At 45.4% G+C, this 20505-nt stretch overlaps 1 protein-coding gene across 4 annotated transcripts in view; it reads right to left on the bottom strand.

Moving 5' to 3' along the window:
- Nucleotides 1-741: 741 nt before the first annotated feature.
- The window catches only part of ccdc85ca (coiled-coil domain containing 85C, a), a 238332-nt gene continuing 218568 nt past the window's right edge, over nucleotides 742-20505 (bottom strand). For all 4 annotated transcript variants that reach the window (XM_038774577.1, XM_038774586.1, XM_038774602.1 and 1 more), the window contains 3 exons: nucleotides 11381-11482; nucleotides 8373-8474; nucleotides 742-5342 (listed from right to left, as the gene is read on the bottom strand). In XM_038774577.1, coding sequence (XP_038630505.1) covers nucleotides 5253-5342; nucleotides 8373-8474; nucleotides 11381-11482 — 294 coding nt within the window. In that variant the 3' untranslated portion in view covers nucleotides 742-5252. The remainder of the gene's footprint in view (nucleotides 5343-8372; nucleotides 8475-11380; nucleotides 11483-20505) is intronic.

The following is a 20505-nucleotide window of genomic DNA, read 5'->3' as shown; positions in this document are numbered from 1 at the left end:
GGACCTCGGCGCTGTGAAACAGCCACTGCGCCACATGCTGCCCAGAGAGAAACAGAGTCAACGCTTCAAGTCCGCCCGACTCTTTTTCAGAGCTCTGAGCTTCTTCAGCTCTGGAAAAAAAAGTTATCCTGTTTCTCTCTCCGTAGAAGCTGCCAGATCTGCTGAGTTTATCCAGCACTCTTAAATATCGTAAGTGTTTGTTTTTTTTTAGTTGTTCCAAAGTGACGGTAATGGAAAAGCAACATAACTTATTCTGTGAGAAGTATTTCAAGAGCCTTTAACTCTTTTAGTTTTGCGAACAGTCTTCCTTCAGCCACAAAAACAAATAAGGCGTCAAGAAGTCTGGTCAGAACCATTACTGCAGAATAAAATCGAAGATTTGAAAGCTTTGCGTTTAACGGAGTTTGGGATCAAACGAAAATTTGTTGAAAAGGCAAATTGAGAGTCTTGTTGCTGTTCACTTCCTGCTCCTGGACTGTGTGCGCACTTGGCGAAAAAAGGGGCCAGTGTCTTCAAGTAGAATCAATCCATCCACAGCCACTAATAATGCTGTCTGCAACCTGTTGCCAATAAAAAAAAATAGAAGGCAAGGTGCCATTAACTGAAGGGAGGGGACGTCAGCAACAAGTGGAAGGAACTTTAAGAATTCACCCTTTCAGAACAAGTGGGCCATCTATATTTTCCCACAGATTTCGTTTTGATGATGGGAGTGTGATAAATGAATGTAATGCCCTTAAAAAGATAATTCTACTAGCTTTATTTTTAAACCCACTGCAGCAATCAAATCAGAATCATACAGAATAGGATTGAGCCTATCGTTCCTCGTCAGGAGCAGACATTTTTCAGTAATGCCGAAAGAGAATTACATAATATATAAATTTGCTGTGATAAATTTATACCGCAATATTACTCAAATATTACACCGTCAGAAAACAATATTGTCTTGGGTATTTATTCCAGTGTACAGCTCCTACATTGCAATATTCTGAGGTAAAATAAAAGCTTTTAATTCTCCAGGTTTCAGAGAATGTTGCCGGAGGTATATTTACAAGGAGGTTAGTGCACAAAAACAAAACACAGCTGCCTTCCGAGTTAGATTTTCAACATTCTAGTTTGAACAATGATCAGATTGAAAATAAAAATGTTGTTTGTTCACGTCTTTGGACAAATTGATGAATGAAGTTGTTTTCGGACCACATTGGCTGGAAATGGGCCTGTAACAAAATGCCGCCGGGTCCACCTCAGTCGGGTCATCTTTAAGAGCTCCAAACGCCTGGGGATATTGTGAAACTCATTCTCATTTTATGCTCCTTAGTTTAACCCTGTCAAAATCAGCCTACTGTAAGCACAAAAGGCTAACCCAGGAGCAATGGATTTAATACACGTTCACAGCAAGGAATCCTTAACCTGGTACAATTCTCAGAAGCCTTTATGGTTTCCATAAAGTGAAGAAGCCAACATGGAAAATTCACTATTTCAATATAAATTTTCGATTTAATATCTCCCGGTTTGTACCGGAAATTCCCGCCCGAGGTCAATGGAGCTTTAAATTGTCCGTCGAATCTTATGTTCCGCCCACGACGATTCCCGCAGCAGGCAGAACCTGAATATTTACCCTTCTGCTTCGCACTATCTGAATACAGGCCTCTGCCACCCTGAACCAACTAGACAACAAACACGTCTCTTCACTTCCCTTCTCTACCATCAGGATCACCTTCCCAGAGCTCCAGCTGAGTCTGCAAGCCCGGTGTGTGGGGGACTACGAGGGTCTGTCAGCGTAATAATAATAATCGCTTATTGTCACAAAGTAGGCTTCAATGAAGTTACTGTGAAAAGCCCCTAGTCAGCACATTCCGGCGCCTGTTCGGGGAGGCTGGTGCGGGAATTGAACCCGCGCTGCTGGCATTATTCTGCATTACAAGCCAGCTATTTAGCCCACTGTGCTAAACCAACCCTAGCATCATGTTGGCGTCAGTCCAGTACATTCCAGTCCAGTCCAATGCTTGCGAATCCTGAGCTACAGTTTTCACCCCTTTCCTGTTCTTCTCCTTATCGTCCCTCTAACCTGGAAGGTGTTGGGATTCTTGGGAGCAGTTTTCCTGTAGCTCACTTGAGACCCTGGAAAGTGAGTTTCAATCAGCTATACAAGGACAGGGGGTCAAGTCTGATCCAATCTCCAACTGGTAGTCTTACATGTACAAGCACACCGCCACAAGATATTTATCGCATCCTAGCCCAGATATATGGAGACTACTTATAATACCCTCAACTTCTGCCTCATTCAATAACCAACTAGATTAGACTGTAGGTCAAACCAATGGGTTCTTGCTCTTTTTAGTCAAATGTCAGATGTTACATTTGCTTCGAGTACATTTTCAGTCAACCATACTCCTTCCTCCTGCATAGTGCGTGTTTTGTGAGCAGAGCTATGTAAATATTATAATCCAACTGTTTAATCCAATTCTGGTAGCAGCAGTGGAATATTTTTTGTCTAGGATCAAGTGCAGTGACGTTTTTCCATTGGTGCATAATTTGTGCCAATATGCTTCAGAACTACTAGGACAGATTACACTGGAGATGAGTCAGCTAGTAAAGCCACCACAGTCCCAGATGACCATAGGCTGCTTTCCCCTTTGAGGATCACCACACCTCAGGCGAGGGGCAAGGTTGAGAAACCTCAGCCGTTACAAGAATTGAACCCGCGCTGTGGGCCTCACTCTGCATCACGAACCCGCTGTCTAGCCAACTGAGCTAAACCGGCTACCACTGTGTCAGCGACCAGTGCAAGGAAAGCAAGTTGAAACCAGCAAAATAAACACACTCCCAACCACAGGTCACTTGAGAATGGCAGTCAAGCAACTAAAAAAAAATAAGATCAGACACAGGCAGAAACAGATTCAAACTATTGTGCCCGCTGTTGAACACTGATGTATATAATCAGTTAAAATTAAAATGCATGGCTTGCTGGGATTGTCCGGGGTGGGGGCAGGGTACAGACTGCGCAGTCAAATGTTGTCTCTTTCCTCAGGCACAACCCAAGTGTCTTCTCTCCTCTTTTAAGGCAACTCCTTAAAGCCTACTTCCTTGACTTAAGTTTTCAGTCACGTGTCTCAATGTCTCCTCTTTCTCCTCCTTTGCCTCAGTGCCCACTTTAATGATAAACACTCCTGCGAAGCATCTTGCAATGTTTTACTGCACCAAAGATACAATATGAACCTGAGCCGTTACTATTTATGGAAGCTTCACTCCAGGGATTGCACACTCAAGCTGGACCAACACTGTAAGAGTGTTGTTCCCCAGGTGAGATGTTAAAGTGAGGTACCAGCTGCAATTGCTGGTGAACATGGCACTGGCACTATTTGAAGAACAGAGAACTATGTCGACCAATATATATCTCCTTCAGCCTTGAAAACTGTCTGACAGCTGCTTTATGTCATTGTGGAGTTTTGCTGTTCACTAAATGGTTGTAGGGCTTGCAGGTATAAACAGCACTGCACCCTGAAATAAAGTGGCATGGTGAGACGCAAGATAATGTTCTTTATAAACATCATTATATCACCACCACCCCCCCCCCACTGAGAAAATCATGCAGGTCACTCACATTAGCAACCAGAAAGAAACATACCCCACGATGGAACTGAACAGAAAGATGAAGGCTGTTGAGTTGAGGAAGGAATGAAGCAAAACGGCTCAATGTAGGAACTAAATTGCAGAGGTTAGGTACTGGGTCAAATGACCTTTTCCCGTGGTGACACTGGTATGTTTGTATATCTCAGGTCTAAAGATTTACGAGCTCCAAAATCCTACAAAAACAACCTCATCAATGAACATTCCTGAACATCCACTGCATACTCTTAAGCGTTCAATTTAAAACCAGCGCTGATCTCAAACGTCTGTTAAGTCAGTCCCTCTAACAAGGAGTAGCTGGTACCGTGTCATTCTCTAACCCACAGTTTAAAATAGCACTACTTAGAACTATTCTAGTTATTCCCAGTCTGTTACCATTTCAAACTCAAAAGCCTCACCGTCGTCTGTTAAAGAGACAGTATTCAATCTGATCACATAAGGGAGCTTCCAAATTTAAAGTAGGCACAGTAAGAAGTCTTACAACACCAGGTTAAAGTCCAACAGGTTTGTTTTGAATCACTTGCTTTCGGAGTGCAGCTCCTTCCTCAGGTGAATCAGGTGAATTTAAAGTGGGCAAGGGATCAGGTGAATGTGCAATACTTCAATGGTTTTGGTTGGATAAAATCTATTTCTTAGAGCCTAAAATTGTGCCACACTCACTTATTTCAAAATTGAACTTTACTACATCAGATTTGCACAGCTTTTGGCCGCCTGCAACAAAATAGGGGGCTGGGAAACTGCAAATATAATTTAACAGTAGGGGCTGAGTGATTAGATTTCTGAAAATAGACTAAATCAGAACAAAAGCCAGCAAGGTAAATTCTGGTTGTTGAAAAGAATACTATCCTTTTAACGAAAACTATGTTTTCTCCTCAATTGCTGCACCTTTTAGCAGCGGAAATACCATCTTTTGAACCCTTTCAGATTCTCTTTTCTCAGGGCTATACAGGTCAATGACTTTCTGAGCCAAAGCTGGTTCCTGACCTTTTCAGCGGAAGCTGTACACCTATATACTGAGAGGTGGGTGTTATCAGAGGGCCAGGTATTCCTCTGATGGAAACGTGACCCTTTCACATTGATTCGGCTGAACAGCCTCTATGGAACCAATGCTGCATATGCTGGGACGAGGATTTGTTTATAATACCTCCCAGCAATACTGTCCAATCCAAGTAATTTAATGAGGAAACACAACACTCAAAGGAGCTTGCTTATATTGGGGTCATAGCAATCGTTAATGTGAAGGGGACATCCAGGGAGCGGGGTGGGGAGATTATTTGACATTATCCAGAGATCAACGTATTGAGATTAATCTCTCTACACAGACTCCATTAAATCAATTCATGTGACTGCAGTATGCTGTGCAGTACACCTTACCAGAGCAGCACGTACAGTCAGCTATATATGAGGAATTTACATTTGCTTTGTGGTCAGCACATTGCAGAACTCGCCACCACTAGGGGAAAAGTCAGCATTTTTTCTTCACATTTAGACGGTAGATAGGGGCCAAGTTGAGTCAATGGCCAGGATTACACTTCTCAGAAGTTCTATTCTTTCCACTTGCGTACAGATGCAATGAGAATGTGTTTCCATCCTTCGCACAAGTCCATGCCTTGCAGGCAACAGCACTACAAAGGTCCCTTGAACTGATTGCCCGAGAGATGTTGCCTGATGGAAGGGTTCGAACCAGCTGCATCTCCGAGCTTACGCCAGACCACCTGAAAGGTAAACACAGATAGTAATGTTACACTGGAGACAGACCCACTCTTTCCATGCTCTAAACCAGGGGTGGGCAAACTTTTCCGTGCAAGGGCCACATTCAGAAATTCACAATTTTAAAGGGCCGCATAGTATATTAAGTAAAATAATTAATATTTAAAATAGCCAAAATAAAAGGTTTTTAAAGGAAAAAAAAGCAATTAATTTTTATTAATTAATATTTTAAAGTAGAAACTTCACATGAAACATATTGTGCCGAGCAATGATCACCCTACTCAAGTCAACATATCCACCCTATACCAGTAACCCAACAACCCCCATTAACCTTAAATTAATGACTTGATCTTGGTGGGCCGCATAAAGACCTTTGGCGGGCCGCATGCGGCCCGCGGGCCGTAGTTTGCCCACCCCTGCTCTAAACACACCATTATAGGAATGAACATAGCCAAAGGACTAGTCCATTCAGCCCCTCAGGTCTGTTCTGCCATTCAGTTAGACCATCATACACGCTTCCTCTTTCCTATATCACAAGACTACGCAGAAATTGAGTTTCATTGCACAAATTCTCATTCTCTCCTTCTCACCCCGATCGTTATAAAGCACTGACTCCTTGGAGACAGAATGTCAATGAATAAAGCTCCTTCTGGTACCTCACCAAGTAAGAGTCCAGGCTACCAATCCGATTCAGACTTGTACTTCCAGCACCAATTGATGAATAACAATCAGGCAAAGGGATGCTGGACAACATCATCTCCATCAGGGAGGCTGAAACCAATTGCTGTGCTTTTGCTACAATCCCACCTGAAGTCATCAACTTCAACACTAACCAGACCAAGCTAGAGATCACAGGAGAATCATAGTATTTACAGTGCAGAAGGAGGCCATTCGGCCCATCGAGTTTGCACCAGCCCTTGGAAAGAGCACCCTACCCAAGCCCACACCCCACTCTATCCCCATAACCCAGTAACCCCACCCCACCTTTTTGGATACTAAGGGCAATTTAGCATGGCCAATCCGCCTAACCTGCACATCTTTGGACTGGAGGAGGAAACCGGAGCACCCGGAGGAAACTTGCAGACTCCGCACTGACAGTGACCCTGCGGGGAATCACACATGGGACCCTGGAGCAGTGAAGCAATAGCGCTAACCGATGTGCTACCGTGCTGCCCCTTCAGAGCAACCATAGAACATAGAACAGTACAGCACAGAACAGGCCCTTCGGCCCTCAATGTTGTGCCGAGCCATGATCACCCTACTCAAACCCACGTATCCACCCTATACCCGTAACCCAACAACCCCCCCCTTAACCTTACTTTTATTAGGACACTACGGGCAATTTAGCATGGCCAATCCACCTAACCCGCACATCTTTGGACTGTGGGAGGAAACCGGAGCACCCGGAGGAAACCCACGCACACAGGGGGAGGACGTGCAGACTCCACACAGACAGTGACCCAGCCGGGAATCGAACCTGGGACCCTGGAGCTGTGAAGCATTTATGCTAACCACCATGCTACCCTGCTGCCCCCATGTAATGTTCTTTATTTTAATTTATTTGTTCCTGGGACGTGGGCTTCGCTGACTAGGTCAGCATTTATTGTCCATACCTAATTTCCCTTGAGAGGGTGCTAGTGAGCCACCTTCTTGAACCGCTGCAGTTCATGGGTTGTAGGGAACGCCCATAGTTAGGGAGGCAGTTCCAGGATTTTGATCCAGTGACAGTGAAGGAACGAGGAAAACATTTCCAAGTCAGGATGGTGAGTGGCTTGGAGCGGAACTTGCGGTGTTCCCATGCATCTGTTGTCCTAGTCGTTCTACCGCTAGAGGTTGCGGGTTTAGAAGGTGCTGCAAAAGGAGCCTTGGTGAGTTTTTGCGTCCATCTTATAGATGGTACATACTGCTGCCACTGATTCAATGGTGGAGGTAATAAATGTTGAAGTGGTGGATGGAATGTCAATCAAAAGGGTTGCTTTGCCTTGGACAGTGTCATGGTTTGAGAGTGTTATTGGAGCTGCGTTCATCCAGGCAAGTGGATAGCATTCTATCACATTCTTGACGTGCCTTGTAGATGGTGGACATACTTTGGGAAGTCTGTCTCCACAGAATTCCCAGCCTTTAACCTGCTTTTATAGCCACAGCATTTATATCCAGTTTAGTTTCTGGTCAGTGGTAACCCTCAGCATGTGAGGTATATAACAATGGTAATGCCATTGAATGTCAACGGGAGATGGTTAGATTCTCTCTCTTGTTGAGGATGATCATTGTCTGTCATATCTGTGGCACAAATGATACAAGCCTGAATACTATCCAGGTCATGTTGCATTTGGCCAGGGTCTGCTACAGTATCTGAGAAGTTGCTAGGTAGTAATCAGCTGGGGGCTTCCTTGCCCATGTTTGACCTGATGCCTAAAGGACATTAGTGAACTAGATGGATTTTTCTGACAAATCGACAACGGTCATGGTCGCTATTACTTTTATTCAGCTTTTAATTTCCGATTTTTATTAATTGAATTTAAATTCCTGCCTGATTTGCTGTACATCTCCTGAATATTCTGTTTTTTTATTAATCATGACAAGTATAAAGTCATTGGAAATATTGTGGACCATGCCATTACACAAGCTGATCGGTAATTCAGCGGAGTTAATCTTTCTGCTGATTTTATTCCAACAGAATCTTGTGTTGGGGAAACTTTTCTGCGATTATATGTTCTAACTCTGGCTAAACACAAGGGGGTAGAGTTTGACTTTGTGTGGTAGTGAGAGTCTGGATATACTGAACCAGTGGCTTGTTTCACACTTCCCCCAACTTTGACAGGAATAAAAACTGGGAGATGTAAATGAGCTGCCAATTCACTATGCTCATCTTGCACTATCGCACATAATCAAACTCCAAACTTTTGTTTCTTATTTCCTAAATATGACGGCCGTGTGGATTCCCATGGCGAGAGGCCTGTTGAAACCATGCAAAGCCATCTGATATTGTCCTGTTCTGGTACTGTTTCACATTGCTAAGACAACAGAATCCTTACATTACACATCTCGCGAACAATGGCCTTCTCCTTCTCGCTCAAGTCATCGTGCTCACAGTCTTCAGGCAACTGTCTATCCAGGTTGTCATGAACTTCCAAGACCTGGAAACCCAAGATTTACATCAAGTTAACAGTGAAGAAACTCTGGGTCACATGTACTTCAGAAAACAGCTTGAACACTTAACTCTTTGTAGTTTCACAGAAATGTCTAGCAGTGTGTAACCTAGCTTTCTAATTAGTCTCACGAAGGGTTCCCGCTCAGTCAGTCGGTTAACCCGGTGGAGGTCTGAGCCACAGGTTTGGTGCCTCACTTTGTCCTAAATTAAGGTATTAATAGGACATGAAGGGAAAACTACCAAAATCAACGAGGGAGCCTGATTTCCCTTGAGTGGCTCCTGACACATGTTTGAACGTGTGTCCGCGATGCCCTCCAGTGTCAATCAGCCTGCGGGTTATCGTTCTCCAAGCTCTCACCTGGCTACATGAGCTAAATTATCAGAACAGCCCTGGTGCTGAGGGTTGGTACTTCATCAAGAGTCTTCTGGGAGAGGGAGAGAGACGGGTTTAAAAAAAAATTATAATATTAATACCGTTTATTGTCACAAGTAGGCTGACATTAACACTGCAATGAAGTTACTGTGAAAATCGCCTTTGAAAGGAAATTACGTTTTAAACTTAAATGCAGTAGCTGTGCATATTAATGGCTAGAAAGTTGTCTTGGGCAATAAGATCAGAAAGGGCATTACTGCATTGTTTGCCTAATATACAGCCCAACCCAGATTGTGCTCTACTGAAGTCAATGGAACCGAATAAAGGACATATTCACCAGCCAAAACACACACACACACTAGGTCATTCAGTCCCTCCGGCCTACTCTGTCACTTAGTTAGGTTATACATATAGAACCTAGGACAGAACAGCACAGTACAGGCCCTATGGTTGATTTATAACTCAATTGCCTCAACATGTTGAGGTTCCATCATCCTTAAAATCATCGCTGAACAAAAATCTAACAAGTTCCGCTTTGAAGTATTCAGTTGCCCTCCACCCCCAGCCGCTTCAGCTTTTGCGGACAAGGGAGTTACAGATTTACACTAGCCCTTTCACAGTCGCACTCTAGCAGTGAAAGATCTCCCATGTGGCAACCAAAATGAACTCCAATCTTTAGAGCCACAAAATGTTCAAAAGGTTACCCCACTTGAGATAATTGCAACCTCTCTGTTAATAGGCATGCTGATTACTTTGCAGCCTGCTTGGCTTCCAGAATACATATATATATCTGTGTATATTTTTCTGAGAGAAGGCCGGGTGCCTGTAAAAGCTATGGCAATAAGACCACTGATATGTAGGGCACGATTGTACGGCATCATAGCTCCTGACTCTGATGTGACAGGGCCATAAAAATCGGAGAGCGATGGTACGCATTGTTGCTTCACAGCTCCAGGGTCACAGGTTCAATTCCCGGCTTGGGTCACTGTCTGTGCAGAGTCTGCATGTTCTCCCCGTGACTGCGTGGGTTTCCTCCGGGTGCTCCGGTTTCCTCCCACAAGTCCCGAAAGACATGTTATTAGGTAATTTGGACATTCTGAATTCTCCCTCTGTGTACCCGAACAGGCGCCGGAATGTGGTGACTAGGGGCTTTTCACAGTAACTTCATTGCAGTGTTAATGTAAGCCTACTTGTGACACTAATAAAGATTAGATTATTATTAAATCTCACGAGAGGCCTTGCTGCAGATACCCTGCTAAACACGCTCAATACGAGACTCTTTTTTTTCCACGTTCAATCGCGCCTGTAGTGTTTTGTGGGTAAATCCCGTAATTGTGGAATTGGATCGACAAAACACCGGCAAATCTCTCAATAAAAGAAAAAAAACCAGAAAGTGACTTTTTACAGGTAGATTTTATGAATTGCTGCTGCAGCATTGGGGCTGTGAGACCTGCTATTCAATGGGAATTATCCCCGGCAAGCAATGCTCAGTGCAGATTGATGAAACAACCCTGACCCTTAAAGGAATGGACCCAATATCAGAGGCAGGGAATACAACCATCAATGCATTGTTTAACATTCCCAGTATCCAATAAAGAAAAGCATGGAGTGAAAACAGGTTTTGCTTTGTCCATTATAAAATGGTGGACTTGTTAAATCCTCTGTAAGGAATCCTCATTTTAGCACTTGGGAAACGGACTGCGTAGATTTGACACGAAGAGTGAACGGAATAGGGGCGGGGGGAGGAAGGGGAGGTAACAGGATGAAGCTACAACATTAAAGATCTAACAAAATTATAACTTTCTCACACAATGGAAGCAAATAACTGATGAGCAGCAGGTGCACTCAGGAAGGCATCTGTCCCCCCAAGGATTTAGATGACCATCACACTTTATTGGTGGTGCTGGTGGTGGGGGTGCTGTTTTAAGAGCAAGAGAGAGTAGAGGTGACAAAAGACCTATTGATAAAGTATGGTTCTTCTATTGGCTAATTCACAGAATGACACGGGCCCCTCTTTAGCGTTAGCCCATCCCCCCCCAGATGTAGCTAAGAGTGAGAAGCAATGTGTCTGGGGGAGGAGGGGGGCCAGGTGAGATTTGGGGGGGGGGGGGCAGGGCAGACAGCAAGAGAGAGAGAACCGGACACCAAAGTGATTAAAAATAACCCTGTGAATTGAACGAAATAAACTCTGAAGAAAAACACAGCCATTTATTTGCGTTATTTGAAGGACTGTTTTAGTCATGGGTGATTGACACAGGACTGGCTGGGTGGTTTTGTTTTGTAGTCACTGATTGCCTTTGTCAATCAGACAAAAGAACACAAGGTTTAGGCTGTGCAGCACATTCACCCTCTTTCCAGGTACAAGAAACAAACATTTTCAGTCCTCCAGTTCACAAGAATCACTTTGTTATTATTTTGGTGGTCAGCTCAGCCCGCACCCTTGGCAAGGACCAGTTTCTTTTACGTCACTCAATAAAGGCATCTCCTTGGGGGAAACAAAAGGGGCTGCAGCATTTTACCTTCATCGCATGCACTACAGCTTCTGGCTTTTGGGCAGTTGGGATGAATCCAGGTGGCACCACTGGAACATTGGGGTCCCCAGTCACCAGTCGCGGAGGACCCTGTTTAAAGAACACAAACATTTTGAGTACACTGAGTACATCAACAGGATGCAGTGGCCGGGGGGGGGGGGGGGGGGGGGGGGGGGGGGGGGGGGGGCAAAGGAGACGATGGTGAAAAAGGAAGGGCATAGATTAGGGAAGAGAGGGGAACGGAAAGAAAAGGAGAGAAGGAGGTGGGTGGGTAGATAATGGAGGATGGGAGAGGGACAGAAGGAAAGAGTGAGAGAAGGAAGGAAGGAGGGAGAATTTTTTTTTTAAATCACGAGAAAGGCAAGAGAGATAGAGGCAATCAAACAAAAGGAGGGGAAGGGACTGATTGGGGAGGGGGGCGGGGGACGTGGAGCCGAGCCAAGGAATGGAAGTGAGGAGAGAGAGAAAGAGACGGGGTGAGAGGGATAGGGAGCGGGTAAGGAGTGGACAAAGAGGAGGGGAAGAATAGGAGAGGAGGAAAGAGAATGAGGCTTGGGGGGGGGGGGGGGGGGGGCAAAGGAAAAAAATTGTGCCAGATGTTGGAACAGAGAGAGGTGGAAATGGGTGCAATTTAGTGAGCAACGCTAGGGGTTTTCAGCAATAACTCAATTACTTGCTTAAAGTAAGTGCCATCAAAATATATCAATTTTCAAATAAGGTCATGTGGTGAGAATATAATTTGTAGAACAAGATGCGATGCAACAACTCAAAGTTATCCAATTTACTACGGAGCTTCTGGAAACTAAATGGTGCAACTTAAACCTCCACAAACACTTCAACATCTCTCGCATTAAACATGAGAGGAACGGACGGCTGCATTTATCTTTGAGCGTTTTCAGTGTGGACAAGCCCGCACAAATAAAAACCTACCACACACCAGGAATAAAAGGCCTTTTCCTACCTCCATTATTCAAAACCAAGAGAGCTCTCAGCAAGGAACAATGAAACAATTTACTAATTCAACTATAAACTTCCTCAACAAACCCAGTAATACTACACCTGCCTCCAGGCATCATTTGTTTTAGATTTAATGTATGTGTCACTTTGAACAAAAGAACGTAGGCAAACTTTCAAGTAGGTTAAAATAGCTTTGAGGAATTAAATCAATTTCTTCTTATCCCAAGTGAATAGGTTCAAGCCACAGAGTTTAACGGTGACTTTTTAAAAAAGTGCCAAGAGTTTAATATAGTGGTAAAGTCTTAAAGTTTAATATAGTGGTAAAGTCTTAAAGTTTAATATAGTGGTAAAGTCTTGCTGCATAACTTACACACCGCTGCAGAATTTCTTCCCCCCTTAAAATACTCCATTCAGATCAGTGGTAGAAATATATAGTGAGATTTTTAAATTATTCAAAATGCACCCATTTGCACTGAATTAAAATCAGGCTCATGTAGGAGTTACACCACAGAAACAGGTCAGTCCTCCAATGCCGTCCAGGTTAGCATTTACCCTCCTATCTCGGGAGCATTTGCTTTCAAATATCACTTGTTTTTTTAAAATATAAATTTAGATGACCCAATTCTTTTTTTTTCCCCAATTAATTCCAGGCATGGGAACCTGGATTGTAGTTTTGGGGTGCGAGAGATTGAGAGTAGAGAGGTCAGGTGCACAGATTTGACTTCGCAGGAAAGCGGCAGTGTTCAGGTAGGTGGTTTGAAGTGTGTCTATTTCAATGCCAGGAGTATACGAAATAAGGTAGGGGAACTGGCAGCATGGGTTGGTACCTGGGACTTCGATGTTGTGGCCATTTCAGAGACATGGATAGAGCAGGGACAGGAATGGTTGTTGCAGGTTCCGGGGTTTAGGTGCTTTAGTAAAGTCAGAGAAGGGGGCAAAAGAGGGGGAGGTGTGGCGCTGCTAGTCAAGGACAGTATTACGGTGGCAGAAAGGGTGCAAGATGGGGACTCTTCTTCCGTGGTAGTATGGGCTGAGGTTAGAAACAGGAAAGGAGAGGTCACCCTGCTGGGAGTTTTCTATAGGCCACCTAATAGTTCTAGAGATGTAGAGGAAAGGATGGCGAAGATGATTCTGGAAAAGAGCGAAAGTAACAGGGTAGTTGTTATGGGAGACTTTAACTTTCCTAATATTGACTGGAAAAGATATAGTTCGAGTACATTGGATGGGTCGTTCTTTGTACAATGTGTGCAGGAGGGTTTTCTGACACAATATGTTGACAGGCCAACAAGAGGTGAGGCCACTTTGGATTTGGTTTTGGGTAATGAACCAGGCCAGGTGTTAGATCTGGAGGTAAGTGAACACTTTGGAGACAGTGACCACAATTCGGTGACCTTTACATTAGTGATGGAAAGGGATAAGTATACCCCGCAGGGCAAGAGTTATAGCTGGGGGAAGGGCAATTATGATGCCATTAGACATGACTTAGGATGTGTAGGTTGGAGAAGTAGGCTGCAAGGGTTGGGCACACTGGATATGTGGAGCTTGTTCAAGGGAAGCTATTGTGTGTTCTTGATCAGTACGTACCAGTCAGACAGGGAGGAAAGGGTAGAGCGAGGGAACCGTGGTTTACCAAAGAAGTGGAATCTCTTGTTAAGAGGAAAAAGGAGGCCTATGTGAATATGAGGCGTGAAGTTTCAGTTGGGGCGCTTGATAGTTACAGGGAAGCGAGGAAGGATCTAAAGAGAGAGCTAAGACGAGCAAGGAGGGGACATGAGAAGTCTTTGGCAGGTAGGATCAAGGAAAACCCAAAAGCTTTCTATAGGTATGTCAGGAATAAAAGAATGACTAGGGTAAGAGTAGGGCCAGTCAAGGACAGTGGTGGGAAGTTGTGTGTGGAGGCTGAGGAGATAAGCGAGATACTAAATGAATACTTTTTGTCAGTATTCACTCAGGAAAAAGATAATATTGTGGAGGAGAATGCTGAGACCCAGGCTATTAGAATAGATGGCATTGAGGTGAGTAGGGAAGAAGTGTTGGCAATTCTGGACAAGGTGAAATAGATAAGTCCCCGGGGCCTGATGGGATTTATCCTAGGATTCTCTGGGAAGCCAGGGAAGAGATTGCTGAGCCTTTGGCTTTGATTTTTAGGTCATCATTGGCTACAGGAATAGTGCCAGAGGACTGGAGGATAGCAAATGTGGTCCCTTTGTTCAAGAAGGGGAAGTAGAGATAACCCCGGTAACTATAGGCCGGTGAGCCTAACATCTGTGGTGGGTAAAGTCTTGGAGAGGATTATAAAAGATACGATTTATAATCATCTAGATAGGAATAATATGATTAGGGATAGTCAGCATGGTTTTGTGAAGGGTAGGTCATGCCTCACAAATCTTATCGAGTTCTTTGAGAAGGTGACTGAACAGGTGGACGAGGGTAAAGCAGTTGATGTGGTGTATATGGATTTCAGTAAAGCGTTTGATAAGGTTCCCCACGGTCGGCTATTGCAGAAAATACGGAGGCTGGGGATTGAGGGTGATTTAGAGATGTGGATCAGAAATTGGCTAGTTGAAAGAAGACAGAGAGTGGTGGTTGATGGGAAATGTTCAGAATGGAGTTCAGTTACGAGTGGCGTACCACAAGGATCTGTTCTGGGGCCGTTGCTGTTTGTCATTTTTATAAATGACCTAGAGGAGGGAGCAGAAGGATGGGTAAGTAAATTTGCAGACGACACTAAAGTCGGTGGAGTTGTAGACAGTGCGGAAGGATGTTGCAGGTTACAGAGGGACATAGATAAGCTGCAGAGCTGGGCTGAGAGGTGGCAAATGGAGTTTAATGTGGAGAAGTGTGAGGTGATTCACTTTGGAAAGAATAACAGGAATGCGGAATATTTGGCTAATGGTAAAATTCTTGGTAGTGTGGATGAGCAGAGGGATCTCGGTGTCCATGTACATAGATCCCTGAAAGTTGCCACCCAGGTTGATAGGGTTGTGAAGAAGGCCTATGGTGTGATGGCCTTTATTGGTAGAGGGATTGAGTTCCGGAGCCATGAGGTCATGTTGCAGTTGTACAAAACTCTAGTACGGCCGCATTTGGAGTATTGCGTACAGTTCTGGTCGCCCCATTATAGGAAGGACGTAGAAGCTTTGGAACGGGTGCAGAGGAGATTTACCAGGATGTTGCCTGGTATGGAGGGAAATCTTATGAGGAAAGGCTGATGGACTTGAGGTTGTTTTCGTTAGAGAGAAGAAGGTTAAGAGGTGACCTAATAGAGGCATACAAAATGATCAGAGGGTTAGATAGGGTGGACAGCGAGAGCCTTCTCCCGCGGATGGAGGTGGCTATCACGAGGGGACATAGCCTTAAATTGAAGGGTAATAGATATAGGACAGAGGTCAGAGGTGGGTTTTTTACGCAAAGAGTGGTGAGGCCGTGGAATGCCCTACCTGCAACAGTAGTGAACTCGCCAACATTGAGGGCATTTAAAAGTTTATTGGATAAGCATATGGATGATAAGGGCATAGTGTAGGTTAGATGGCCTTTAGTTTTTTTTCCATGTCGGTGCAACATTGAGGGCCGAAGGGCCTGTACTGCGCTGTATCGTTCTATGTTCTATGTTCTATGTTAAGGGGCAATTTGGTGTGGCCAATCCACACGGTAGCATTGTGGATAGCACAATCGCTTCACAGCTCCAGGGTCCCAGGTTCGATTCCGGCTTGAGTGACTGTCTGTGCGGAGTCTGCACATCCTCCCCGTGCGTGCGTGGGTTTCCTCCGGGTGCTCCGGTTTCCTCCCACAGTCCAAAGATGTGCTGGTTAGGTGGATTGGCCATGATAAAGTGCCCTTAGTGTCCAAAATTGCCCTTAGTGTTAGGTGGGGTTACTGAGTTATGGGGATAGGGTGGAGGTGTTGACCTTGGGTAGGGGGTAGGGTGTTCTTTCTAAGAGCCGGTGCAGACTCGATGGGCCAAATGGCCTCCTTCTGCACTGTAAATTCTATGTAACTATGTAACACCTACCCTGCACATCTGTGGGGGCGTGGCCCAGGCAGACACGGGGAGAATGTGCAAACTCCACACGGCGAGTGACTCGGGGCCGGGATCGAACCTGAGTCCTCAGCGCCATGAGGCCGCTGCGCTACCATGCCGCCCCAAATGGCACTTGTTCTAACCACTACTCTCAGTGCCTTTGTACGTATCACAGAATAACAATAAATGTCGTGCAACCATATTTTACATTGCTAAACCCGTTCTGTTGCTGAAAAAAAGAGACAGAGCTTGTCAAAACATTTCATCTTGCACTCATCAGGACAATTTGCAAGAATACTATGCAAGGGAAATCAACACATTTATATTGGGACATGCTGCAGTCAGGCGAGCTGAAAATGTTCGGGGGCAGCCATGGAGGCAGTGTTGAGGCGGGAAATGGCCCACCTCAGTGCTGAGGTACTTTGTTCCAATTGTAATAAAAACAGAAAGGCATTCTAGGTCTCACCCTCCACACACTTCCCATGCCCCATCCATAGAACCTCATATGCCACCCACCTATCCTCTGTGGCCGAGCTTCCATGCCCATTCACCCACTATACTCTGTAGAGAATCAATGAACCATATAGTGACAGTAGGATGTATTAAAAAAAAATCATTCCAGGGCCTCGACCCCTCTCCATCCCTGCAATCTCCTCCAGCCCCATAACCCTATCTGTGCCCCTCTCATTCTGACCTCTTGCGCATTCCTCTATTTCATCGCTCCACTGTTGGTTCCATTTAGTTGCCTAGGCCTCACGTTCCGGAATATGCCCCCCCCCCCCCCCCCCCCCGCGCCCCTCTCTACCAGGCTCTCTTCCTTTAAGACATCCTTAACACTGGCCATATTGAGAATTCCGGTGACGGCAGGCAGCCGCATGTTGGAGGTCTCCCGCTCAGGAATACAATTTTCGGGGTTTTAATGCCCGGTCCCAGGGGCAACGGATGCTGAAAGAGTTGACAGGGAGACACATTGAGGAGAAATGTCCAAGTTTTTTTTTAAAAACAGCCGTGAAAAGGGGGCTAATGAAAGTCCGCCGGTGAGTGGAAAGGTCGGCGCGGGAACTGTAAGGAAAGCGGAGGCTGGGGCGCCGAGGGAAGCCCCATTGCTCACGGCAGAAGGAATGACCACGGTGATGGTCGTGGAACTTGAAAAACAGTTCACAAAGCACATGGAGGTGATGAAGAAGGAGATGGGGGTGGTATTGAAAGTGCTGGCGGAGGAGACGATTGCCCGGGGAGGGCGGCGGTATCGGGTGCAGCGGCTGAGGTGCGGGAGCAAGGTGAGACATTGAAGGAAGTGGAAGAGGCATTATCGCAGCACAGTGATCAACTCACCTCGATGGGGAAGGAGCTGCGGAGGATGATAAGAGACCAACAAGGGTCTGCGAGCCAAAATGAAAGACCTGGAAAACAGATCCAGGTGGCAGAATGTGAGGATCGTGGGACTGCCCGAAGGGGTGGAAGGCGCGAGGCCGACGGTGTATTTTGTCACGATGTTGCCGGAGCTATTGGGGGAGGGGTACTCATAGGTCGTGAAGGCCTATACCAAAAGCGAGTGAGCCGCCAAGAGTAGTGACTGTTTGTTTCCGTAGGTACAGCGTGAAGGAGAAGGTCCTGTGCTGGGCAAAGCAGAAGCGGGTGGTGCAGTGGGCTGGACCTGGTATACGCGTATACCAGGACTTTACGGTGGAGTTGGCGAGGACACGGCGGCCTTCGGCTGGGTGAAGAAGGCACTGTACAACAGCAAAGTGCAGTGCGGCATAGTGTATCCAGCTAAGTTGAGGGTGGCCTACAAGTCCAAGGACTTTTATTTTGGGATGGCGGAAACAGCCGAGGGGTTTGTGAATGCAGAAGGACTGTGGCAGAATTGAGAAATGAGACTGAGAGCGGGTCTTGTGCTGATGTAGCCTCATGTAACTTTATTTTTTCACTGTGTTGGTGTATAGTTGGACAAGGGAAGAGTTGGGACTTTCATTTGCAATGATGGTTCTTTGGGCTTGGGTGTGTATGCTGGGGTTGTGTGTTAAAGGGGATTTCTTTGTTTCCCTGGCACTGGGCAGGGGGGGAAAGGAGACCCGGGCGGGGGCTCTACGCTGGCTGGTTTAAGCCGGCCAGTGAACGGGAGTGAGGTGGGGGCGGGTCTGCGGAAATCGGAGCCTGGTAGAACAGGTTTTGATGAGTCTAGCCGGGGTGAAAAGTTGGGGGAAGGAATCGATGCTGGGGGGAGGAGTTTACAAGAGGAAGTGAAGGGGAGGAATCTGTGTGTGAGTGTTGGGGGGGGGGGGGGAGGGGGAGGAATCTATAATTCATGAGTGTCATTCACAGTACACTTTCGATGATTGGATGGCTTTGAATATTAGAGGGGCGGGAGCAGGGTGAGACATTGAAGGAAGTGGAAGAGGCATTATTGCAGCACAGTGATCAACTATATATGTTAATGATGGCCATGGGCAATTCCTGATTCCTTTTTCTTTTGTTTCTTGGGAGGTTTCTTTTTATTTGATGCTTATATTGTTATGCGGACCGTTGTTTGGGGGTTGGTGGGAGGATGGGATCGTTGTTGTTATTAAGGGGATTGACATTGTATTCGTTACCGTTTACTTTTTGTTGGTGGGGTGTAAATTTTGAAGAAAATGTGAAAAAGGAGAATAAGAATATTTTTTTCACAAACACTGACCACGTTGACCAAGCCACTATCTCTCTAAACCTTACACGTTCGCTTTGGGACTCAACCATTCCTTTTTTATATCCCTACTTTCCTTCACCCCTCTATTTTCAGTGATGCCCACAGACATTGGGGCCTGACAGAACAGGGCCTTTAGACTCTTAGCCGGCCTAACACCTTTTGAATCCCATTTCAATCTCTCCACTTTTGTCTTAACGTTCAAAATGTTCTCTGTGGAGTGCTGTGGAATGTTTTTCACATTAAAGACATTATATTATGAGAGATTTGTGTTGCTTCAGCAATGTGAACCCAATAAGCCAACTCCAGGACTCTGTGATCCATTCTAGAGTATTAAGATCCCTGACCAGACCCCAACAGTGGCTAGAATACTGGACCGAAAACTCCAATATTTTGTATTATTTTTAAGACTGTGTGGAAGGAAAGAAATAGAGCTTGGTTATTTTTTAACAAAATTTTATTACGAATAACAATATTCAACTTTTTAACTTTAGACCCAAAAAGAACAGTGCAGTCACACACCTTAAAACTACTATTCAATTTCCCATTAAACAACGAGAAAACACACGTACAGCTCTCACCCCGCCTTACACAAGCAAGGCCTAAAGTGATACGGTAATTGCAAAACAGATCCTGGTTCTTTTGGGAACCCTTTCTTAGTCTGTTGTCTGAAGGTCCTCAAATGGCTGTTTCACTTGATTTGTTTCAGACTTTCCCTTGTCTCCAGACAAGGCTGCTCTGCTTTTAAAATAGTAGTGTCACGGTGTAAACTATATTACTTGGAAAAGAACTGTGGACTCAGAATCAGGCAGATGGCAATTCAGTTGCTCCTTCTCTCAAAGCTTCCCCAAACTCACTGACTCTCTGTCTTTACCTGTTCTCAAGAAAAACAAGGGCTTAGATCAGAGATCAGACGTCACTTCCAAAAAGCCTTTCTCCGAAATTCTGTCTCACTACCGGTTTTCTCCAAACTGCCTCTCTCCACACAGCATCTCACACAACGGCACCGTGTCTCTCTGAACTCCAGCCAGCACTGACCTCACCTCTTCAAAATTAAAAAAAACATGGCCACGATCTAACCAAAGAAAAAGAGAGTCCATTCTGGGAAGAAATCATGGGTCCTTCCTGGCGCTACAAGCAATGGGAATGACCCCTCTATCCAATGGCACTCTGGTTTTTTAGGGTAATCCAACGGGGAACACTCCCCTGAGGCCACTCATTTCCTGCACTGAGGAGCACTTGCCAGAACTGGCCAGTACAGGAGGAGATGGGAATGCCATTCTTAAATGACACCCCAATCTCTCAACACCCTGACACGACCCCAATGCCCTCTACCCACCTATAAGGGGGTCCACGGCACCAGCAACCCTCCTCCCCCCCCCCCACCTTGCAGGCAGGGCACCCCCCCAGGCCCAATTCGCAGCATGGGCAAAATGCCAGCCTGGCACCTTG

Source organism: Scyliorhinus canicula, chromosome 2, assembly GCF_902713615.1.
Source record: "Scyliorhinus canicula chromosome 2, sScyCan1.1, whole genome shotgun sequence".
NCBI lineage: Eukaryota > Metazoa > Chordata > Chondrichthyes > Carcharhiniformes > Scyliorhinidae > Scyliorhinus > Scyliorhinus canicula.
Note: the sequence above shows the minus strand (reverse complement) of the source record. Positions and strands in the feature narration are given on the sequence as shown.